We start from the raw sequence: 20487 nt of genomic DNA, 5'->3' as shown, positions 1-20487 counted from the left end.
GATCTTAGCTTGCACCCAATATTCATATATTATTGAAGGTCTCTAGCATAGAACCCTGACTACAGGAGGGGATTAGTGTCAAGATATTGGATGATTTCTTGGTGCAATTGCTGTTTATCACTGCTATTAGTAATAATAAAGCTATTTTTAGGCATAGTGTTTTTTCTTTCAGGAGGTGCAAACAAGTTCCCAAATTATGGAGTTAGTGCATTTTCCATTTGGAAAACGTCCTGCATTGATACCATCATCAGATGTTTCTCTTTCACAGGCCACTTGATGTATTATTTTCTGGTTTACTCATTGACTGTTTGGTCCCATAAGCTAAATTAAGCAAGAAGCCACAACAGGGTTTGCAATACTAGGCCACTATTGTAGGCTTACAGTGCATTGTGCCTCAGGCCCAACTGAGTATTACCAACCACTCAAGCATGCACCGTTGACACATAAATTCATCTTTGGATGTAGCTTGTTAGTAAATGTAATGTCCCCAGCAGTTTTATTTGGATGATTATGTTATTGTTAATTAACGGAAAATGTCATGACTTTTGGAATATAATTGTTTGTACAAAGTGTTATTTACTTACTCTGAAAAATTCTTCCATTTCAAAAGATGAGGAAATTATACAAGGTAGAAGGGGAGATGTATTCAGGAGAGCCACAGGGTTCTCAGAAGCTTGAGCCTCATTGACATGATTGGGACATAGCCAAAAACACTCCTGGTAATGTGACTCACTCATACACCTCTAAAATCATCCACATTCACCACTCTTTAGATGCTCTCCATCATTTGCTCAGATGCACTTTAGGTTTTAGTTAGTGTCAGGAGAAATAAAGTTTAATTCAGCTAACCTACCAGCAAAATGTAGTAGCTAGAAGGCAGCAATCTTGGTACTAACTTTAAAGGCTACTAGGTATTAAAAAAAGAACAATGAAAAACCCCTGGCTTCTCCGCCTCTGTGCTTCCATCCACATCATTTACATAATGGTTTAGAGCATTACGTAAGGCAAATCCAATTGCTGTCAGTCGACACCAGCATCCATTGCATCTTTTCCATGAAGCTACGCCGAGTTGCTGAAGTAAACATATTTGAAAGGAATGACAGAAATTAAATAATTCTGTCTCTCCGATGCCAGCGGTCTGACCCACTGCCTATTGCAGTCACATGAAATATTCCCCTTGACTGACATGAGCTGAGGATTGCACCCCCAGAGCCCAAGTAAGCTCTTAACTCTGATTCCTAAACTTGGCAACCAAACCCGGGCGGTTTTCAATCGCAAACGGGCAGAATATCCCTCCTCTTTGGACAGCAATAATCTCTCTCTGTCTCTCAGCAGGGAAAATCTCTTCCATCAGAGTGGAAGATCCACTAGCTTTATCCAAATAGTATTGTCAAATTTACAGTGCACTAAATAATGAATCACATCTTCAATACTTCCCAGCAAGCAGCAATCAGCTATTCCCTGATAGGGTCCCTGTTCAGTTTGTCCTTCATGAATCTCTGTTTCCATTACCAGGGAAGATAATTTTGCCAGTGGACTTCTAAATCTGTGCCTTTTCATTTTTCTCCTGTGTATTTTATTGCAAAAGCACTGAAAATGCTTTTGCAATAAAATAATGGGGCTCCATTAGCACTGAACAGCATCCAAAACCACCGACAAACAGGGACCCTGCATCCTTGTCCAGGGGAACCTACCATGATAGACAGACGCATTGCGTGGGACAAAGAGGAGAATAAAATAGCTGTGCCCAAATCACATGGGATTGGTGTGAATGTCACGTGAGGGTTATCGCTGTGGGCAGGGAGAGGTTTGTGGAAAGGTTATGTTGACTTGGCCTAAAGTAGGTGGGAGGATGAGATCATTTTCTTGGGTAAAGAATAGCAAAGGGAGAGAGGTGAAGGAGGATGGGAAGTTGGACATCCCGCAAGTGTGTGGATGGGATGGAGTTCAATGAAGGATGGCGGTCGTGGAGCAAAGTGCTCCTGATACTGCAGACTTGGCAGGACCTGCTGCCTCACCTCACACCTGTGGGATGCGGGAGAATTGTAGAATTGTAGAAGAGGCCCTGGCTTTGCTTATAGAGTTTCATCCATCTTTTTTAACGTAAACACGCCAGTTCTGGTGATGGCTTTTATAAGTCTGTTGGTTTTCCCTGCTGAGGAAATGTGTCTCCATAACTTAGATGGGGACGGGGATCGGTGATGCCTTACCTATAGCTTTGTGGTAATACATCAGACAGCTTTCCAGCCGTGGCTCCCTCTCCTCTAGAAGCATGCAGCCAAGCTTTTGGTGGCCAGCATAAAACCTGCCTTCTTTCAGCAGCATAACTATCTCATAATGGGTTCAGAATATATTTTAATAGCCGTTTTACAACTTCTTATATCCATTAGAATGTCTTTACAAAACACTCCGTGAATAAAATGGACCAGATTTGATATATTTTATTCATGTGAGCATTCAAAGCACCTAATGGTGTGAGCAGTGTATATTATATTTGGCACAACATGGGGTTCTCCTGCAGATTTCTTATTTCTTCTTCAAAAGCTAGTGACTGCATCCTGAGCTGAATACATTCCTCTTTCTTGGTAGCATTTTGCAAGCTCTGTTTGTTCAGAGTAGGGAAGCAGAAATCTTTCCTTGGATCTGAAGGCTGAGTAGTTGATAGTAAAATATCTCTGAGGCGAATCTCTAGTTAATTAAAATAGACATGAAAACCTGTGGAGTGCAGAGAATTGTAATTTTCAGCAAAATATAGAGATGTGCATTGGTAACTATAATGTGCTTCTTCCCTCCTGCTTATTTATGTCATTTGGTTGCGGCATAATTTGAAATAAAAACACCTGCAAGAAAGCAGAATATTTTTAGCTCACTAAAAATATATATTTTATCATAAGAGAAGACTTAGTGCCAGCATTTAATTCTTGGCATAATATTTGTCATCCCCAAATACTGTTTCAATATCAGTATGAAATCTTCTAAGTTCATTTCCTTTTAGCACGTTAGCTTTCTGAAGACTTTATCTTATCAATAAGTCATTGGTAATGTCAGGATGCTGCAATTCTGATGAGCGAGATGCCAGAAAAACTCATTAAACTGGATTTAAAGGAAGATACAGCGTAGGCAGAGCTGGTTGTGACCAAACTCATGGGTCGGGGACTCTTGAGATTTCAGTTTGGACTTTTTGTGTTGGTTTTTTTCCCCAACAATGTGAACGCAATGAGTTCTCTTATTTATTTCTGCCCCTGGTCAGCATGCACGGCGAATAAACGGGGCTCGTTTTAGGAAATCGGTGTTATGCAATGACGCATCGACCTGCAGGCTTGCCTTGTGATGCGGACAGCAAAGAGGAACTCTCTCACGGCTCCTTCCGTGTCAGTCTAGGGCTGATTTCAACGCTGTGCTTCTCCTAGGAGATCTCCTTCGAGAGCTAAACATTGCAGATTTTTGTGGAATAGAAAACCTTTCCCCTGCAGGCCAGCCCTGGGAGCCTGCCTGGTCCCCGGCAGGCAGTGATGTCTCCGGCACCCCTTTTTGCACCTTTGACTCTGAGCATACCCAACAAGATGTGTCTGGATGAAGAAGCATTTGCAGATTGCCTTCACACGTTGCAAAAACCCCCAGGGTTTTCCAGCTCCCTGGAAGCTTCGTTACCTTCTGGGCCATTACTTTAAAACCTCAGTGGCACGCTCGCTGGTGTTCATGCTCTGGTGTGAAGGTACTCTCTTTAAAGAAAGCATCTCTGAATACTCCTGCTCCCAACAGATCACTTCCCCAGCTGCTGTGACCTCCCTGGGATGGGTAGAGCTGTGCTGATTTACGCCCACTGGAGATGTGACTGATTATACGTGTTAGGAACAGGTACTACAAAAAAAATCATTGTTTATGGTCTTGACAAAATTAGGCCTGCTGGAAAAAAGAAACAAACCAGATACCGGTTTAAGCAGAAGTAATGAGTATGCTGAGTAAAATTTCAAGAACTGTATTATTCAGTTCCCCCTTGTTTTGATGTCAGCACACAGACCCTCAGAGTGTGTATGAACAGCAGCTGAAATTTTTCACTGAAAAGATAATTTCTCATGACACCTCCTAGCTGTGGAACGTGAAGTGTGGTATAAATATAAGTGAATTAAGTCTCAGAAGGTTGCCTGTTGATTGTCAGTAAAATTATGAAGAGTGTCTAAGTCACCTAGACTCCTTTAGCCTCTTGATCTATATGTATCTTTACGTAGAAGGTCTTTATTTGGTCTTAATTAAAAACAGAGTTCTCCATGAAGCCATTACTTCATGGCTGGAACAAAACTTCCATGTGTCCCATATCACCTTGTAGTCTTTTAAAATATGATAAAATGTTTGTGCGTACGTGTAAATTTATGCATGACAGTTTGTGAGTCTGGGCCAGTGACGTTAAATTAGGTGTGCCATTGTATTGTTCTTTATTTCCCTAGCCTACTAGTTTTATGTTTTGCAGTGCTCTGCAGGTCAAAGGAAAATGCGAAAGCGATAGTATGGAAAAGGGGGGGGGGAAAGACAACTGTGCTCCATGTAGTCTCAAATATTTAAAAGAAACCCATCCTCATGACTGTTTTTGTTACCAGAGCAGTTACGAATGTAAAGCCTATATTTAGTCACAAACATTTCTTAAACAAAAGGAGAATTTAGGACTCCTGATGGATTTTTTGTAAGATTTAGGCCTAGCAGAACTGCAGTGGAAACATACCTGCTGCCACAGGCTATCATTCATCTCCACAGCCCATGGTCAGTAGTAGCTTCTTGAGTGGTATCACAGAAATCAGCAGGGTTAAATGAATACAATCCTCCCTGCGACGAGCGTCTCTGATGGTATCTAACCTCTAGCCTGTGAGTGCCACTTCCACATTGTTGATCTTAAAGTTTGGCTCCTTTATTATCATTGCCAAGTGTCTGAAATACACACATGTATGTCCTTGATGCCTCAGCCGGGCAAGCAGGAGGTGGAGGTGCAAGAAGCCATGACTTCTCTGAAGTCAGTGTCCAAACACGTGTAGTGCACGGCAAGGACCTCAGCCTCTGTTTCCCTTGTTGCTTCTGTGGAATGGGACCTCCCTGCTGGCTCATGTCAGCATCTTGGGCCATGGTAAGGGGTTGGTAGGTGCTGGGGTGGTGGTCTGAGTCCATGCAAGAGCAGGAGGGCAGCTAGCTGGAGGTGAGCAGGACCCACTTTCCCCGTATTTACACCTCTGCAGACAACCTATTGCCCAAAGTGGCCAGATGGGTGATGGTCACCCACACACAGGGAGTCAGGGAAAGACTTGTAGGGCACACAGACCACGTTCTGAGAACCTGAAAGTTCTGAAAGGTCTTTTGAGCTGGGGTGGCTGAAGCCTGTGAGAGTAAGGCTAAAACTGTAATGGAAAATGGGATTTATCTTTCTGAATAATACAGGCACTAACAATATCTTATTTGTTTGTACTGTTCTCGCTTCTTGCCATGCCATAGAAACTATGCATCTTGGGGCTCTATTTCCATGTGCACATTTTGTTTACATAACCAGTACATTTTTATCAGCAAGAACCGATGTTAACTGAATTTAACAAAGACAAAGCAAGAGGGAAATGTTCATTCTGTGCACGGTGATATCACAGAAACAATATGTTTGGAGCCTTGTACTTCAAAAATATGCCTGAGAGGAATGGAAAAATCCAGCCTCATATTGTAAAAACGTGAGTCACAACAGCTATTATCTCTTAAGAAATGGCATTCCAGCTCTTTGATTCAGTCATTGATGATTTCCCTTTTTAAGTTATGGTGTTTTCTTACCCTTTTAAGAAACATCTGGGCTAACCTTGGATATTTGTAGAAATGTTTGCAATTCACAGATTAAAAGAAATTAGACATAGAAAGGACCCGCGAAATTATCTTGTCCATTTCCTGAAAGCATATGAAATTGAAAAAGAATTAGGCTAAATATACATATATTAAAATCTGGAAATTAAAATTATATACAATACGAAGACAAAACATGTCAATATTTTTCAGTTGCAAAGATGGTGGTAAATGTAATTTTTTAAAGGTAAAGTAAAAAGAAGAGTAGCAAAAGCTCTAATGAAATTTGTGTAGGATCTTCCAGTTGTTCCTAGGCAGCTATCTTTCTGGAATTTGCAGATAAAATTGAAAAGACCTGGATTTGACTAGCTTGAATTTGATTCAGGTGAGAGCTATAAGGAAAAAATAATTAACCTAAACAAAAATAATCAGAACTTCTCATTTTGATTGGGTTTTTCTGGCTATTTTATTTTCCTCACCATGCCCCATCCTTTTTTGTTTTTTTGCTCTTTAAAAAAATTTTGACCAGTTCTGTTGCCAGAATGACTTCTTTCAGAAGTCTTTAAGAAGGATGCTGAATATTCTAGTGAAGATTCAGTTTTTCTGTTCAGACAACATCCGTGAAAGCTGCAGCACTTAGTAGAGACATTCCACAAATTCTTTTACCATGTCAGTAAAGTACTCGGTGTCCCTCATGCTCCGTGGCCATGCCTCCGGTTCGGCTATAGAATCATAGAATAGGGAAGGGACATTTGGAAGGGATCTCTAAAGGCCATCTAGTCCAACCCCCCTGCAGTGACCAGGGACATCTGCAACTACAGCAGGTTGCTCAGAGCCCCGTCCAACCTGACCTGGGATGTTTCCAGGGATGGGGCATCGACCACCTCTCTGGGCAGCCTGGGCCAGGGTTTCATTCCCCTCACCATGAAAAACATCTTCCTTATCTCTAGTCTAAATCTAATCCTCTTTTCATTTAAAACTGTTACTCCTTGTCCTATTGCTACAGGGCCTGCTAAAAAGCCTGTCCCCATCCTTCTTCTAAGCCCCCTTTAAGTACTGGAAGGCTGCAATAAGGTCTCCCCTATGTGGAGAAGGTGGTGCAGGGGTGGTTACCACCAGTTTTCCAGCAAAGGCAATGTCTGCATAGGTTGGAGGTACCCAGCCCATGCTCCAAAGCACTGGAAGCAGGTAACTGGTGCGATGCACACCTTGAGCACCTGCAGATGTATGGGGGTATTAACTTGGGTCCTCTGCGTGCTTCCACGTTCACACAAGCTCAGGCCAGCCACAGAGTCAGCAGGCAGACTGCGCCCTTGCCCAAAGAGATGTAGGCTGGCTTGCGTTGGCACTAGTGCTACGTAAAAACACATAAGGTCAGATGACGGGTTTCTCCAGACCGGTAGCCTAGGAAGAGCGTAAAAATAGGACAAATATAAGTAGTCTTTCCTGCATGCACCCAGGTTCTGCAGCTAGGGGCTTTTCTCAGTCAGAGACAGCATCTTTGTCTTTAAAACCATTAATGGATCTTTTGCCCTTGGATTTGTCTTGTGGCTTTGTGAATTTTTGCCATTTGCAGCCAGCAAGCTTCGCAGGATAACTCTGCACCGTGTGGAAAGTGGCTCTGGTGGTTGTTTCAAACCTGCTGCTCTGTGATTTCATTTGAAATTTCTCCATTCTTGTATTATGAGAAAAAGCGAACAATCATTCCCCATTTTCCGTCGTCACAGCGCTCATGATTATCTAGACCTCAGGTAACAGCCTGCAATGATCTCCTTTCCGCTTTAGAGGCTTAGTCTGTGCCCTTCCAGAAGTACTGATCAGCCACTGATTTTTGTTGTCTCCTTCAGCACTGAGACAAGTTTCACTGTGAAGAAACAACAATTGAAATGACAAAAAACTCTGAGAATTCTCTGGCCACCTGTACTGATGTAATTTTTAGAAAGTGAAATTCTATTTGCTTGCACTGGTGCTGAGTCACAAAGCCTTGAGCATAATAAAACTCCATTTGTGGGAAAGCTTCTAATTCCCTGTTTTTCAGGAGGAGGGGGATAAAACAAATGATGTGGGGGGTGAGGGGAAAGGAATAGAGAAAAAATCTAAATAAAGAAGAATGTCAGAATACCCAAACTCTAGGAAGGCTAGTTCATTTTAGCCTTGTTCAAACAAGCAGTAATGCAGAGTTTAATGTACAAGCTCCAGTAAATCACTCCTGTATGATAGGCTGTGATCAATGACAATTTAATGAATTCATTTTAAAACGAAGTCAGAATAGGAAAAACAGTAGTTATTTGAAAGAGTAGTTTACTTAAATAAATTGAGTCAATAAATATGCTATTTGTCAGGCAGAGTCCAGTTAAAGTCGTGTTTGCTAGCAAAAATGCTGTCATCACAGAGCCTAATAGAAGCAAGCTATCTGGAACTATCCCCCGTAAATAGACAGATACCATCTGAAAAGCAGAAAACAACAGTCGTGGGTGAACGAAGAATTGTATCCTGCACACGTCGATGAACGCTATAGGGTAGCCCACCTCGAAATCTGCTGTTTTGTTAGTCACCAGCTTATATTCTGATTTAGTATGAATGGTCCTGTGGTAGTAAAAAAAACAAGGGCTGCGTTTCTTCTGTGAAATTAGTTTTAGTTGTTGCATAGTGAGGTGTTCTCTTGCTGGAAAAACATGCCACTAAAGTCACTATTAAATTGCAAAATACAGTTTTGGTGAACTTGGATGGATTTGTGCAGGCTACTAGAACAGGGATAAGCTTCATCCCTTTTCACACAGTGGCTTTACATTAATTTTCACAGCTATCCATGTTGTTTAGTGCAGAAACAAGACAGCTTTTTGTTCTGCTGTGTTTTTCACACTGGGCTTTATTAACGTAAGTTGAAGAGATGTTTTGTTAATTTAAGTTGAAGAGATGTGGCAATTCTCACTCATTTTTGTTCAGGCGGGGTTTGGAAGTGTTATCAGTGAAGCACCATCAACCCAAGATGGTCAAACCTCACAGGTTTGGGATAGATGATCAAACTGGTATTGGATAGAAGGAGCCTGGTTTTTGGATGTGACGAACTGGCAGCAGTGGCTATTCAAGCATCTCAGAAGCTTGGAGTGCTGTCATGAAGGTCCCAGGGCTTTGCCAGGCACATTTGGGCTTCCAACATCCTTCAGATTGTAGGGTGTGGAGGAGAAGAAAATGCTCAAAAGTCTTGACAGATATCTTGAAGATGATATTTCCTACCCCAAAGGAGAATAAAATTTATGCTGCAGAAGCCTAAGACAGAGTTTATGAAGAATTTCTATGTGATTTAAGAATCTGAACTTGACCCTTCACTCTTTAAATTTGGAATAGAACAGCTGGGGCATTTTTAGAGTTTGCATCATGTGGCCAGAGATTGGCCGATTTAAATCTGCCTTTCAGTCATCTTAGGCACATTGTTCATCCACTCCCAGAGCTGCATTTTCAAAAATGAGTTAGGAATCCAAATCCCTGTGGCTTTCAATGAAACTTAAGCTTGTATGAATATAAGTTACTCCCTAGTTTGGATTTAGGATCCCATCTGACTGAAAAACTTAAGAATACTCCACAGTCTATCTACAAAGTCTTTGTAGCTCTGATCAGGAGTGATTCCTAATTGAAATTACAGTTTCAGTCATTTCTGTTTTCCTTGATGTTCAACTAACTGCATAAAAATAGATGAAGGGTTTCCTGATAATAGGTGGTCTACAAATTATCTGGTTTTTTTTTTTCATTCTGATGGCTATGTTCTTCTTGCTTTGCTCCTGTTGCTGACCTTTGGTACTTTTTGTTTCAGCTGTTTCCACTACTAGGAGTAAAGACCAGTAAAGACAAAGCAGGATGAAAAGATGGCTGACTTCTTGTTACCACCGGGTACTAACAGCTTCCACCGGTTCACGCCTGAATCCTTGGCTGCTATTGAGAAACGAATTGCGGAGAAGCTTGCAAGGAATGCAAAGCAGGAATACAGAGAGCAGCTGGGTGAAGAAGAGAAGCCTCAGCCTCAGTTTGATTTGCAAGCTTGCAAGAAGCTGCCCGATATCTATGGGACTGTTCCTCCAGAGCTCATTGGGGAGCCATTGGAGGACCTCGACCCTTTCTACAACGATCGTAAGGTGAGCACCCGCCAGCCATCCTGCTGCTTTGCTTTTGCGAAAGCATAAACACTGTCTCTGTTTTGAGGGCTCTGGTTTTTATATTTCTACAGACAGTAAAAATATTTTTTTCCAGATTCAGGATCAGAGTTTCAGCCTGAGCAGGGCTCCCAGAAAACATCTAAGCAGGAGGGCAAAGGGGAATAAAAAGCATCATTAAAACTTGGGTATTTTCAGATAACTCTGAGTATGAATATACAGTGTCTGAAAAGAGCAGAGCAGTAGCTGAGTTAAATTAAGCCAGAGGTTTTTATCTACCCTATCTTGCCCCTGCGTGAGGCTTGACTCTTCACAGGTCTGTTTATCACTTAAGCCCCTTAATGTTAAGGGCTTCTGGGTGACTTGAGTCTTGTGCTAGCACTCTGCACAAGAGCAGAAGGCACCTCCAAAATCATTCCTGGAGGAGCAGCGGTTCTTTTCCTGCTGAGGGATAGTTCAATTCCATTTAAGATGGCCAAAATAGAGCTGAGGGGAGAGGTAAGTAGCATGTGCAATGCTGGCACTTTGCAGAAGGGTAAGCTTCGTCCCAAAGCAAGTATCACCTGATGAGGAATCACGTGTAGGCTGGACCAAAGCCACAGCAGTGCAAACAGCTTCTGTCAAAAGGCTGTTGACAGCAGAGCTGGGCTGGTTGCTTACCACAGTTCATTCCCTTTTCCAAACATTTTGCAAAACAGGGGACAAAACAAGGCTTGGAAGCACAGCGTATTTTTAGGCAGCTTCCAGTTCTTTCAGGTACTGATGTTCCTGATTTTGGGCTATACTCTTTCCTCTAAACAATGAATTAATATGACCACACTGCTACTTCCATTAAAACGGTGTAGAAACAGGTGCAAGAACTACAGAATGACAGTTAAATAGTTAAAGACAGATAGATTACTTACCTGGAAGGGCCAGAATTAATCTACCTTTTAATTTGCCCGATATCCCTGGGCACAAGCAGCAGGATATAGATTTGCAATTTTAGTGTCATGAAGGTCTTAGACTCAAGGTGGGTGAGTTGCTTAGAGTTTATCTATTGGGTGTCCTGATCCTGCCTTTGGGTGAATATTAGTTCCTCTGTGCATGGTGGGGCATCTTCAGAGCTCTGTAAATTGGGCCGGCATCGAATTCATTTTTGCTTTGGATTTAAGATAACTCACTGTATCGGTTTCCTCTGCCCATATTAACCTGAGTACAATGACAGTGCCTCAGTGCCAGGGTCAGATCCTGCTGTGGAGCTGTGCTTCATGCAGCTTCTTACTTGGTGAGACAAAAAGCATTGACTGAGAGCAACAAAGTGCTCAAGGTAGAAAAGTTGGAGTAACAACGTAGTAAGGTTCCAGGCACCTGGGGAGAAGAGCATCATAAAAGTTCCTCCACCACATTTTAGACTCCAGGTCATTTTTTATTTTTAAGGGTGATTCTGCTCTCCTCCCAGCCCCGTGATGGAGGTCATGGCACAGGACCCTGTAAGGAGTGAAGGAAGAAAATATAGTTGGGATATTGCAATAGCACAGGCAACAGCTCTGCTGGGAGGATCTTGGGACAAAACTGTTCACCGAGTGACAAGGAATTTGGGGGTCTCGGGAGGGAGTGGGGAAGAAGTATGGGATACTGGCAGGAATTTCCCAATGGGACACGGGCTGGGAAAAGCTGAATATAGATGCAAATACTGAATGTTCTCATTTTCTATTTTGTTTTGCAGACATTTATAGTACTGAACAAAGGGAAGACAATCTTTCGATTTAGTGCCACTCCTGCCTTGTATATACTTAGTCCTTTCCATCCAATCAGAAGAGCAGCAATTAAAATTTTGGTACATTCATATCCTTTCTGTTGATTTCCCTCTTCATGTATTTTATGCAGTTTTTAAGCACAGATGGATGGAAGTCAGAAACCATTTTATTTCATTAAACTGTTTTAAATCTTTTGGCAGAATTTGCTTGCAGAAGAAGAAATGCACTTGGATTTTTGGTTTGTTTCATTTTATATAGTTGCGGGAGCTATGAAAATGACTATATTGTACTGCTGGCATCAGATAATGTGATCTGCACTGGAGAGTCTGCTGAGTTTACTCAGGATTAAAAGGTGTGAAGGGCCTGATCATGTTTAGTAATGAGTCAGTGGAAGAAACTGGGTGTAGTACCTTAGAAAGGAAGGGAACCAGGAGGCTGGAGCACACCTGGGGAAATCTACACTGATGGAGAGCTTTGCTGCTGAGCACTTAAGCAACCGCTCCCGTGAGACTCTGTGACACCGTATGCAGACACAATTTAATTTTGAGCTGCCTCAGAACTGAATTTTTCTGCTCTGCTGAAACAGAACATTTAAAAATTGGTTTGTTACTTTTTTAGTTTGTTTATTGCAATGTGTTATCCAGCTAGGAATGAAAGCACAGGCTGGCCTGCTGGACCTTTCGATGGAAGGGTGATGCCTGATTTCCCCTAACTCTAGTTCTGAAGTGATGAAAAATAACACTGCAGTGGCTGGTTTTGGCTTGTTTTTTTAACACGGCCACAGAAACATTATATTCTGTCATAGTCACATCTCTCTGGGAGACCAGACTGACCCAAATGTTCATCTTTGTGTAAACATTACTGTAACATTACCCTTTTTCATGAGTTGTCTGCTTTTTCTACGGTGTGCATGGGAGACCTGGCAGTGATATTTCAAAGACTCCGCATGCTGCTGTGGTGATCATGTGATGTTTTAGTGATGGAAATCCCTCATCTGCAATGCTCATGTCCACCACAGAGAGCTAAGAAATACTAAGCAGGTAGCATCTTAGAATCATTGGTTTATAATCAAATTTCAGGGAAAAAAATAGGGAAAGGAACCAGATTCCCGGTGGCTGTCCATGCAGTGGGGGAAAAAAGTGAGACTATAGAAAGTGAGATTATAGATATTCTAACATGTGGAAAAGTAGGTGAAGCTTCTAGTAACAATAATTCTATGCAAAAATGAATATGTGGTATCAGCCAAAACTTTCGTATGGTTACTAAGAATACACCATAGAATTTTGCAGAGAGATTTGCTTGTGGATCAGGTTATATGTGCAAGCACTACAGCAAATGCTGCTGCATACCCAGAGCCCAACAGTGTTTATTAGGTACAGTGACATCAGCACAGCCTTGCTGAAGTTAATTGAAGTCAATGCGTTTGCACGGGTATGGCTGAGAGAAGAATTTGAAAATTGAGCTTCTCAGAAAAAAGCAGGTATGTGTCAATGTTGGCTCCAGCTTTGGAGGCCTGTTCTGTCTTCTGCTCACTTTCTTCTACACTGGCTGGTGAAGTCAAGAGGTCACAAGTATGTGCAATACACAGGAACTACATGCCCTTAGTAGTAGTCATCCAAAAGATAAGTATGCAAGAAATCCTTATCACATTACTTCCAAGGATAAAGTCAACAGAGGAGTGAATTTGAAAGATATATCTGGAACAGAAATATGGTCAGAGAAGGAGTGCAACATTTCAGGAGTGGAACATCACAGTGCAAATAAAATTCTAGTTCCAGAAAAACCCAACTTATCACCTTGTGTTGATAATGTCAGGAAATCCAACAGCTCAATCTTCAGCAAGCACGGACGGGAGGCAACAGCTCCAGTCCCAACAAACCTGTGGTGAAGTTCCTGAATCAGGCACTGATTTGTTTTCTGTCTATAAAGACCTTTCACATCAACCTGAAACGCAAAGGCCAACTGGCTGAGCAGGCAGTTGATATCCCAGGCAGAACAGAGCCTGAATCGGCAAGTACTCAAGCAGATAATGTCACAGACATAAATCTGGGAACCAGATCTGTTGTCCTGCATGAGTGTAATCAAGCAATCTTTATTTTGCCCAGGGCAAAAGCCAAAAAAGTGCATTAACAAATGGTGCCCTGTCACGTAAGTGTCGGAAGAAACTTCTTTAGTAAATGCCATATTCCTGTTTCCAGTCATTGAATGTACCTTGAAGGCCAACAGTCGAACAGAATGGAGAGGACAGAGTGAAATCATCCTATACAGAAGCTGTGACGGTCACATTTCTTGGTTAATTAGCTGTGTATGGAGTTCTTGCTCTGAGACTTGAGGTAGGATAGGTCCTGTTATGATCGGTGCTCATCCAGCCAAGCCTGATTAGTCTAGTCTTTCAGAAATGCACCCTTCCACGGGAAAGAACAGCCACAGCCTACTAGTAACGTGAATTACTTTGGTTAACAACGTACCCCTAAACCTTTTCTAGGCATCTCTCCTTCAGAGTCTAGGAGGCCTTGTGAAAGGACCATAGTCCAGACAGCTACCAGAACAAGGCCCTGGTCCATTTCTGTCACAGAGGACATGAGAAGTGTAGGTCTGCATCCCATCGATATGAAATTCAGAACATAAGTATTGGATGAACACTTTTTGCCTTCTGCATCATTGTTAGCTATTATTAGGATCTTTATTTACTGTCTGCACATATTAGTAAGATTAAACCAATGTTAACATTCATGGATGTCTTATGCTTAAAAGACTCCTCTTAGTTCTTCTTGCCTGCAAGCCAAGGACCATTCTGTGGTGTCCCTAGTTTCTCCAAGCAGTTTGCTGCCCAGTATAAAATCCACAGCAATTGCTAGTTCCTAGTTTTTCTGGGTGTTATAGACTGTTGCTCTCTATTTGCCACTGATCCAGAATGAAGTTTTGGCCAAAATTGCCTTCCTTGATACTAGAATTATGGATTCTGGCCCACTAAAAAAACATCTTCTTAAAGAATTTCCAATCTTTGTTCATATTTTCTGCTTGCAACTTTTCTCCCATCTGATTTTACACACTTGCCTCTGTAAGGGAAAATGAGACCTTGTGAAGCACCAATTATATGTAGTATTGAGTTGGACTAACCTTTGCTTGCACATATTCTATGTAATTTGGCAGTGATCACTCAAAGAGCCTCTAGTATTCAGTCTGCTAAGTAATAATTAGCCATCATAATGAAGTGTAGAATAGAACTATGCCATGTTTGATTCAATATCTTTGTGCTAGATGATAAAAATTGTAACTTATGGAATCAGTTTGCTCAAAGCTTATTCTTTAACTTCAAATTGGGAACAATAGGTTTAATTTATTCAGAAAGGATCCTGATGAGTAGCTTAGTATATTTGGTTTGTGGTCCATAACACAGTCCAACCCATTCTTCTGGATGCGTTAACCATGTCAACTCATGGATTAGTAGGCTTTCAAAAACTGGAATTAATAACAGTCCTAAGATAGGTAACAGACCACGGTGCTAATATAGATTATCTCAATTTCATCTCCTTTACTTCATCCTTTCTGAGTAGATCATAATCACTGACTTTTTCTAATGCAAACAATTGCATTGGATTTCAGGAATGCGAATTTTCATTCTGCAGGAATGTCTGTTTTCTCTTTCTTTTAACACAGATCTCTGAATTCGGTGCATAACCAGCTGAAATATTTCTTTCTTTTATGTTCTTTGTAGTTTTCAGATTGGTCATGAAACTCAGTTTGAATACATAGTGCATTTCATGTCCCAAAGCTGACCCCTTACATTTTCAACCTGGGTCCTCTTATATATTCTCTCTGGTGTTTCAATAAGGTGATGACACCTGCCTGTAAGTGAGCATCTGGGAAAGCTTGTAGGTTCAGCTTATTCCAGAAGGAAACAGGGACGTATAAAATGGGGAGCTGTCGAGGAATTTCCTTGCTTGGAATTGAATTGAAATATAGTATTTGTTTGGCATGGCCTGAAGATAGCACTCTGTTTTCCTATTGTTTTCATAGCATTTTGCTGTGTTTGAAAAATTAATCTGGTGTTTCCTAGGCTAGCTGCAGCTTGTAACCTAACTGTGTTAACCAGATAGACACAACTTATAGAAACGTATCTCAAAGCTGACGTGAGAAAACGTGACTGGATATCACATATCCTTCACAGCCCGTCAGCAGGAGGTGTTGGCCTCAGAAGTGGAAAATGTTTGTGAGATGAGCAGTTCCTTTGAGTTCAATTACCATGTTCTGTGATGACGCTGGGGAATACGCAGGTTGGTTACCACCAATTTATCCCTGAAGTTGCTTATGTTGCCCATTAGAAAACATTCCACGCTGTATTCAGCAGAGGTTTTAGCTCTGCGAAAGGACAATTTTCATGCAAACTTATCAGGACATACCTTTGAAATTATATTCTTTGATTGATATTCTTAAACAAAAAATACCACCAGCAGGATCAGAAAAGGGGCGAAACAAAAAAAAAACTTTTTTTTTTCCTAAAAAAAGCAAAAGAAATTTGCATTAGGATGCTACTGCTCTTCCTTGAGAAGGGTCCCAATGTATTGACTGAGTTGTAGGCTGTTTTCCCTTGCTTTATCTTCTCTCCACTTAAACTCATTAGTTAAATGTTCTCCAGTAGCATGCGACCTATTATTTATGCAGGAGAATCCCATCATGTTTTGTTATTTTTTCACAGACAGTAGCATGTGCTTTTAGGAGAGCAAACTATGTTTTCAATTTCAGGAATTTGATTTAGGGTGTTCCTTTTTGTATTTATGGCCCCAGCTTAGCAGCTAAGTGCATGGACTATACACTTGGGAGGTTCATTTTGGCCTCCAGTTAGGGAAACTGGTGCCTCAGCTGGGGCAGTCAGCTTTGCAGACCAAGACCGTGTATTTGCCAACCGGGTTTTGCAGACCAAGCCTTAAAATTAGTGCTGTGAAACTCATATTAGCTTTTGGTGTAACTTTATACTGAAAGCAAGACCTCAAGCCCATTAAAGAGATTAAAAGACCAGATTTATAACTTACCTTACTGCCTGAGAAATGGTTCAGGACACAAAATAAAATGGGAATTTGCAGACACAGGTTTTTCTGTAGATACTTAAATGAGACTAATCCCTCTTTTCATACAAAGTTGTGCACCTATGCACATTGTCATCTGACCGACACAGCTGTAAATTTAGGGTATTGTATTTTCAGAAGACTGCAGCGTCAGTACATTTGTTTACTGTATAAAGTACGTATAAAAGATGTAGACAAAGAAAAAAACAGCAGGGAAGATTCCCTCATTTTTTCTACATCTATATAGTTGTTTCCTTACGCACTTGCAAACAAATGTCTGTGGTGCTTTTTAAGCATCTTGCAAATTATGAGCGAGCTGTCACATCTTGTGTGAAATGACAAAAATTTTTGAGTTGTTTTCCTTAATTCACTTATTTACATTGTTCAGTATGTTTATTATGTGCACTATTTTAACTAATTGTGTGTTCATGGCACAATCAGAGCCTCCGCCGTGGAATAAGTATGTTGAGTAAGTATCCTTGCTGGTTTTTATGGCTGCCCTGTCCTTATCTTGTCCTTCGAAATGATGTCATCATTTGTTACATTCTTCTTGTCATCTTCTTTGTTGTTGTCTAATTTCCTTCCAGTAATACTGACCATAGTATCTGTCCTGACAAAATATTTCACCAGGTGTTTGTTGCCTGTGAAAACTTCCTCAGTAAGTCAACTGACAATTTCCAGTCTACCAAGCTCATACTTATTGCTAAATGCACCTGCTATGCATATGAATAAAAACACGTATGAGAAGAACTCCATTTGAACCTGGCCAACCTTCCACAGTTCCCACGCAAGAGATTCGCTGGTTGGACACATGAGAATAGGTTGATGGCATTTAAGTTGAATTATTTCAGGAAATACTTCCTGGACATAGTTCTGTGCTTAAAGTGAAACTTATTGGAAGCAGAAGTTTCTTTTGGACTGAGTACATCATGAGAAATGTTCCCCTCTCTTATCATTAGTAGGCATACTTTATGAGCAAGCATAGAATTGTCTGTAAACATTTTCATGAGGATTTCTGTCTTTTTAGCTTGTCAAACCATCAGGAAAATATAGCAAAGATATCACTTGAAGGTTATGTTTGTTTGTTTGTTTTTTCTTTAAATTAATTTTAAAAGAGACTAACGGGCTTCAGGAAGCCCATTTCATTTCTTTAAGTTCCTTTAAAATATTCCTGTTAGAAACAGATACCAGATGCACAAGCTAATCAACCTACAGTGCATTAAACAATTATTTTGGCTCATTGAACCAATCAGAACACACTTTTTATTTTTGACTGACATATGATAAACACAGCCATCTGCTGCTCTGTAGCCTGGTGGTTGGTCTACTCAGGGCTGTAAGGAAAGACAGTAAAATGCCCTTATTTTAGGTTTCATAAAATCGTGCAGGGCACATCTTCTAGGCCATAAATTGCTAATTATAGATAGCACTGAACCAAATATTTCATCCGATCACAATAACATCCTAATCCCAGGATGTTTCATGTATTTCTGTATAGTGTACTACCCTCAGGTATGTCTGTAACTTTGCTTTTCGCCTGACGTTGTCCTTTTCTTGTTGAAAACTGTCACACTGTACCATAGCCATGATGTATTCAGCCGAAACGTGGACTTCTCATCCATGTGGGTAAAAATTTGGTCAGTGGATCTACAGCTGGGAATTCAAACATTCTGGAGTAAAATATCGAAGTGCTTGTCGTGTCTTCCGTAGGCAGGAAAATGTGGATGATGTTATCAGTGCACAAGCAGGGCATGCAAGAAACGTAGAGCAGACAGGCAAATGGACCTGTGATGTCAGCTGGACTAAATCCTTTCCCTTCCATGTTTCCTGTTCTCCCGCGTCCCCTCATACCTCTCAGCTTTTCCTCCTGAAATGCATACAATGAAACCAAAAACAAGTACTTCTAAGGAGCAAACTAACCTAATGAACTGTAATTCAGATTGATTAATGTTGGGTTTGGAAAAGATGCATTTAATCCATTTTGTTCTGCTGTTCCAGAGACTCACAGGGGATACGAGAGTAACCTTGTGCAAATATTTGCCCTAGATCTTCCTTTAAAAAATTTTCTGCACCATTTTGAAAAAAAGAAATCAATTCAACTTACCCCCACTAAAAATTTTTCTAAAATCCTGACTTCCATTGTTAAAGAAGCTATTCAATTGCTAGAGGACCTGCCTGATCCATTTAGAATTAGATGATGATTATACAATCAATTAAACCATCTGACATGCTGAATAAATACAAGTGCTTTATCATTTTAATGAGCTTATGTACTGTTAAGTATTTTTTTTAGTTCTTTGCATGTGTTTTCTGCATGTATTACTGAATACACATGCTTAAAGAGACTGTCACGTGGGTGACCTATATTCAAAATACCAGAGCAAAACTAAATAGAAGCCATGAAAAGTCAGATACAAGATAATGCTTAGGTGTATGGTCAAAGACGAGATGTGCGAAACATTTTACACCCACTGCTGCACAAAACCAGTCCTGCTAGTCTCCATTTCAAGATGAAGCATACCAAGGTTTTATAACATGTGCAACTAGCTCTACTGTGTGACATGATGGCAGGAAGACATGCAATTTGCCACCACCACCATGTGTGCCCAGTTACAGCTCGGCAGAATACAGCTAACAGAAAACATTTCCTTTTTATGCATAATTAAGTGCTTCCTTATATTACCACCTTTAATTGCTTATACCTTGTTTTTTACCAAACAGGATCCCCAGCTGTTACAATTTTTCGTGTGTGATGGCACCATTATAGCTATTGATGTTAAAGGGACTGAACAGAAAACTCAATCAGCATTTCCAGTGAAAGCCCCTAATATCAGACTTCTGAGATTTGTGGTTTGTGGAATTTTAGGTGTTTGTTTGTTGGGTTTTTTTAATAGGCTTTGGTATCATCTGCATCTTCATTTGGAGAAAAGGGGTAGGTAATGCCAGTGGTGGATACTAAGCATTTATTATTTTTATTAAGATATGGCCTAGAATACCTAGTCCCATTGGGCTCGGTGTCTCAGGTAGAAACTTTAAAAAAGAAGTGAGTATGGCTCTGATAGTAGGTAGAGCCCTGGGTGAATACAGATCTGAATGTTATAAGTCAGCTAGATACATTACTGTCCTCCACAGAGAATATGCTAAATTTTATTACAAGTATCGTCTTTATTACAAAAGGTAAGACGTATGTTCTATCCAAGATCATCACAGTCAAGAGGCTGTTGGTAATAACCAATTTATCTTACTACGGGAAAAAACCACCCTCGTGTCTCTTTTACTGTCAAACAGGTCAAAATTACTACATAGAGTATTCAGGTGGGAGTTGTTTTCCTTTTTTTCAGCGAGGGCATTCTGTTGTTTCATTCTGAGGGCTGATGTGATTTACCATGGATAGTGAAGCACAAGGGAAGTCGCAGGAAGAAGACCCTTTTTAGCTAATAAAACCAAGTGGTGACATTTTTTAACCTGCTGTCCTTCAAAATGTCCTGGGCAGGAAGAGATGAGAGGTATGAGTTGAACAACCAACCTCCTTCAAATCAGAGAAACAACGAGGAATGTGGCATAATCCATTCTTCTTCAATTGTGGATTGCAGGCAGAGCTTCAAAAGTCCCATAGCACAGCTTAACAGCGTAGTATTCATGTTTGACTTAATGAGTGAGGATTCATCAAGGTACACCCTGCGGTGAAAATTATCTTCATCCTGTGGCTGTCATGAGCGCTTTCCCATTTCT

The 20487-nt window shown here is 40.8% G+C and overlaps 1 protein-coding gene across 1 annotated transcript in view; it reads left to right on the top strand.

The window, feature by feature from the left end:
* Positions 1 to 9665: 9665 nt before the first annotated feature.
* SCN5A (sodium voltage-gated channel alpha subunit 5) overlaps positions 9666 to 20487 on the top strand; it is a gene marked incomplete at its 5' end in the record, with an annotated part of 185797 nt that continues 174975 nt past the window's right edge. Inside the window, 3 exons of the mRNA XM_082015636.1 lie at positions 9666 to 9932; positions 11659 to 11769; positions 17127 to 17224. Coding sequence (XP_081871762.1) covers positions 9666 to 9932; positions 11659 to 11769; positions 17127 to 17224 — 476 coding nt within the window. The remainder of the gene's footprint in view (positions 9933 to 11658; positions 11770 to 17126; positions 17225 to 20487) is intronic.

Source organism: Phaethon aethereus, assembly GCF_964289735.1.
Source record: "Phaethon aethereus genome assembly, chromosome: 2".
In the NCBI taxonomy this organism is placed as follows: domain Eukaryota; kingdom Metazoa; phylum Chordata; class Aves; order Phaethontiformes; family Phaethontidae; genus Phaethon; species Phaethon aethereus.
The sequence above is the reverse complement of the archived record's forward strand: the minus strand, read 5'-3'. Positions and strand labels throughout refer to the sequence as shown.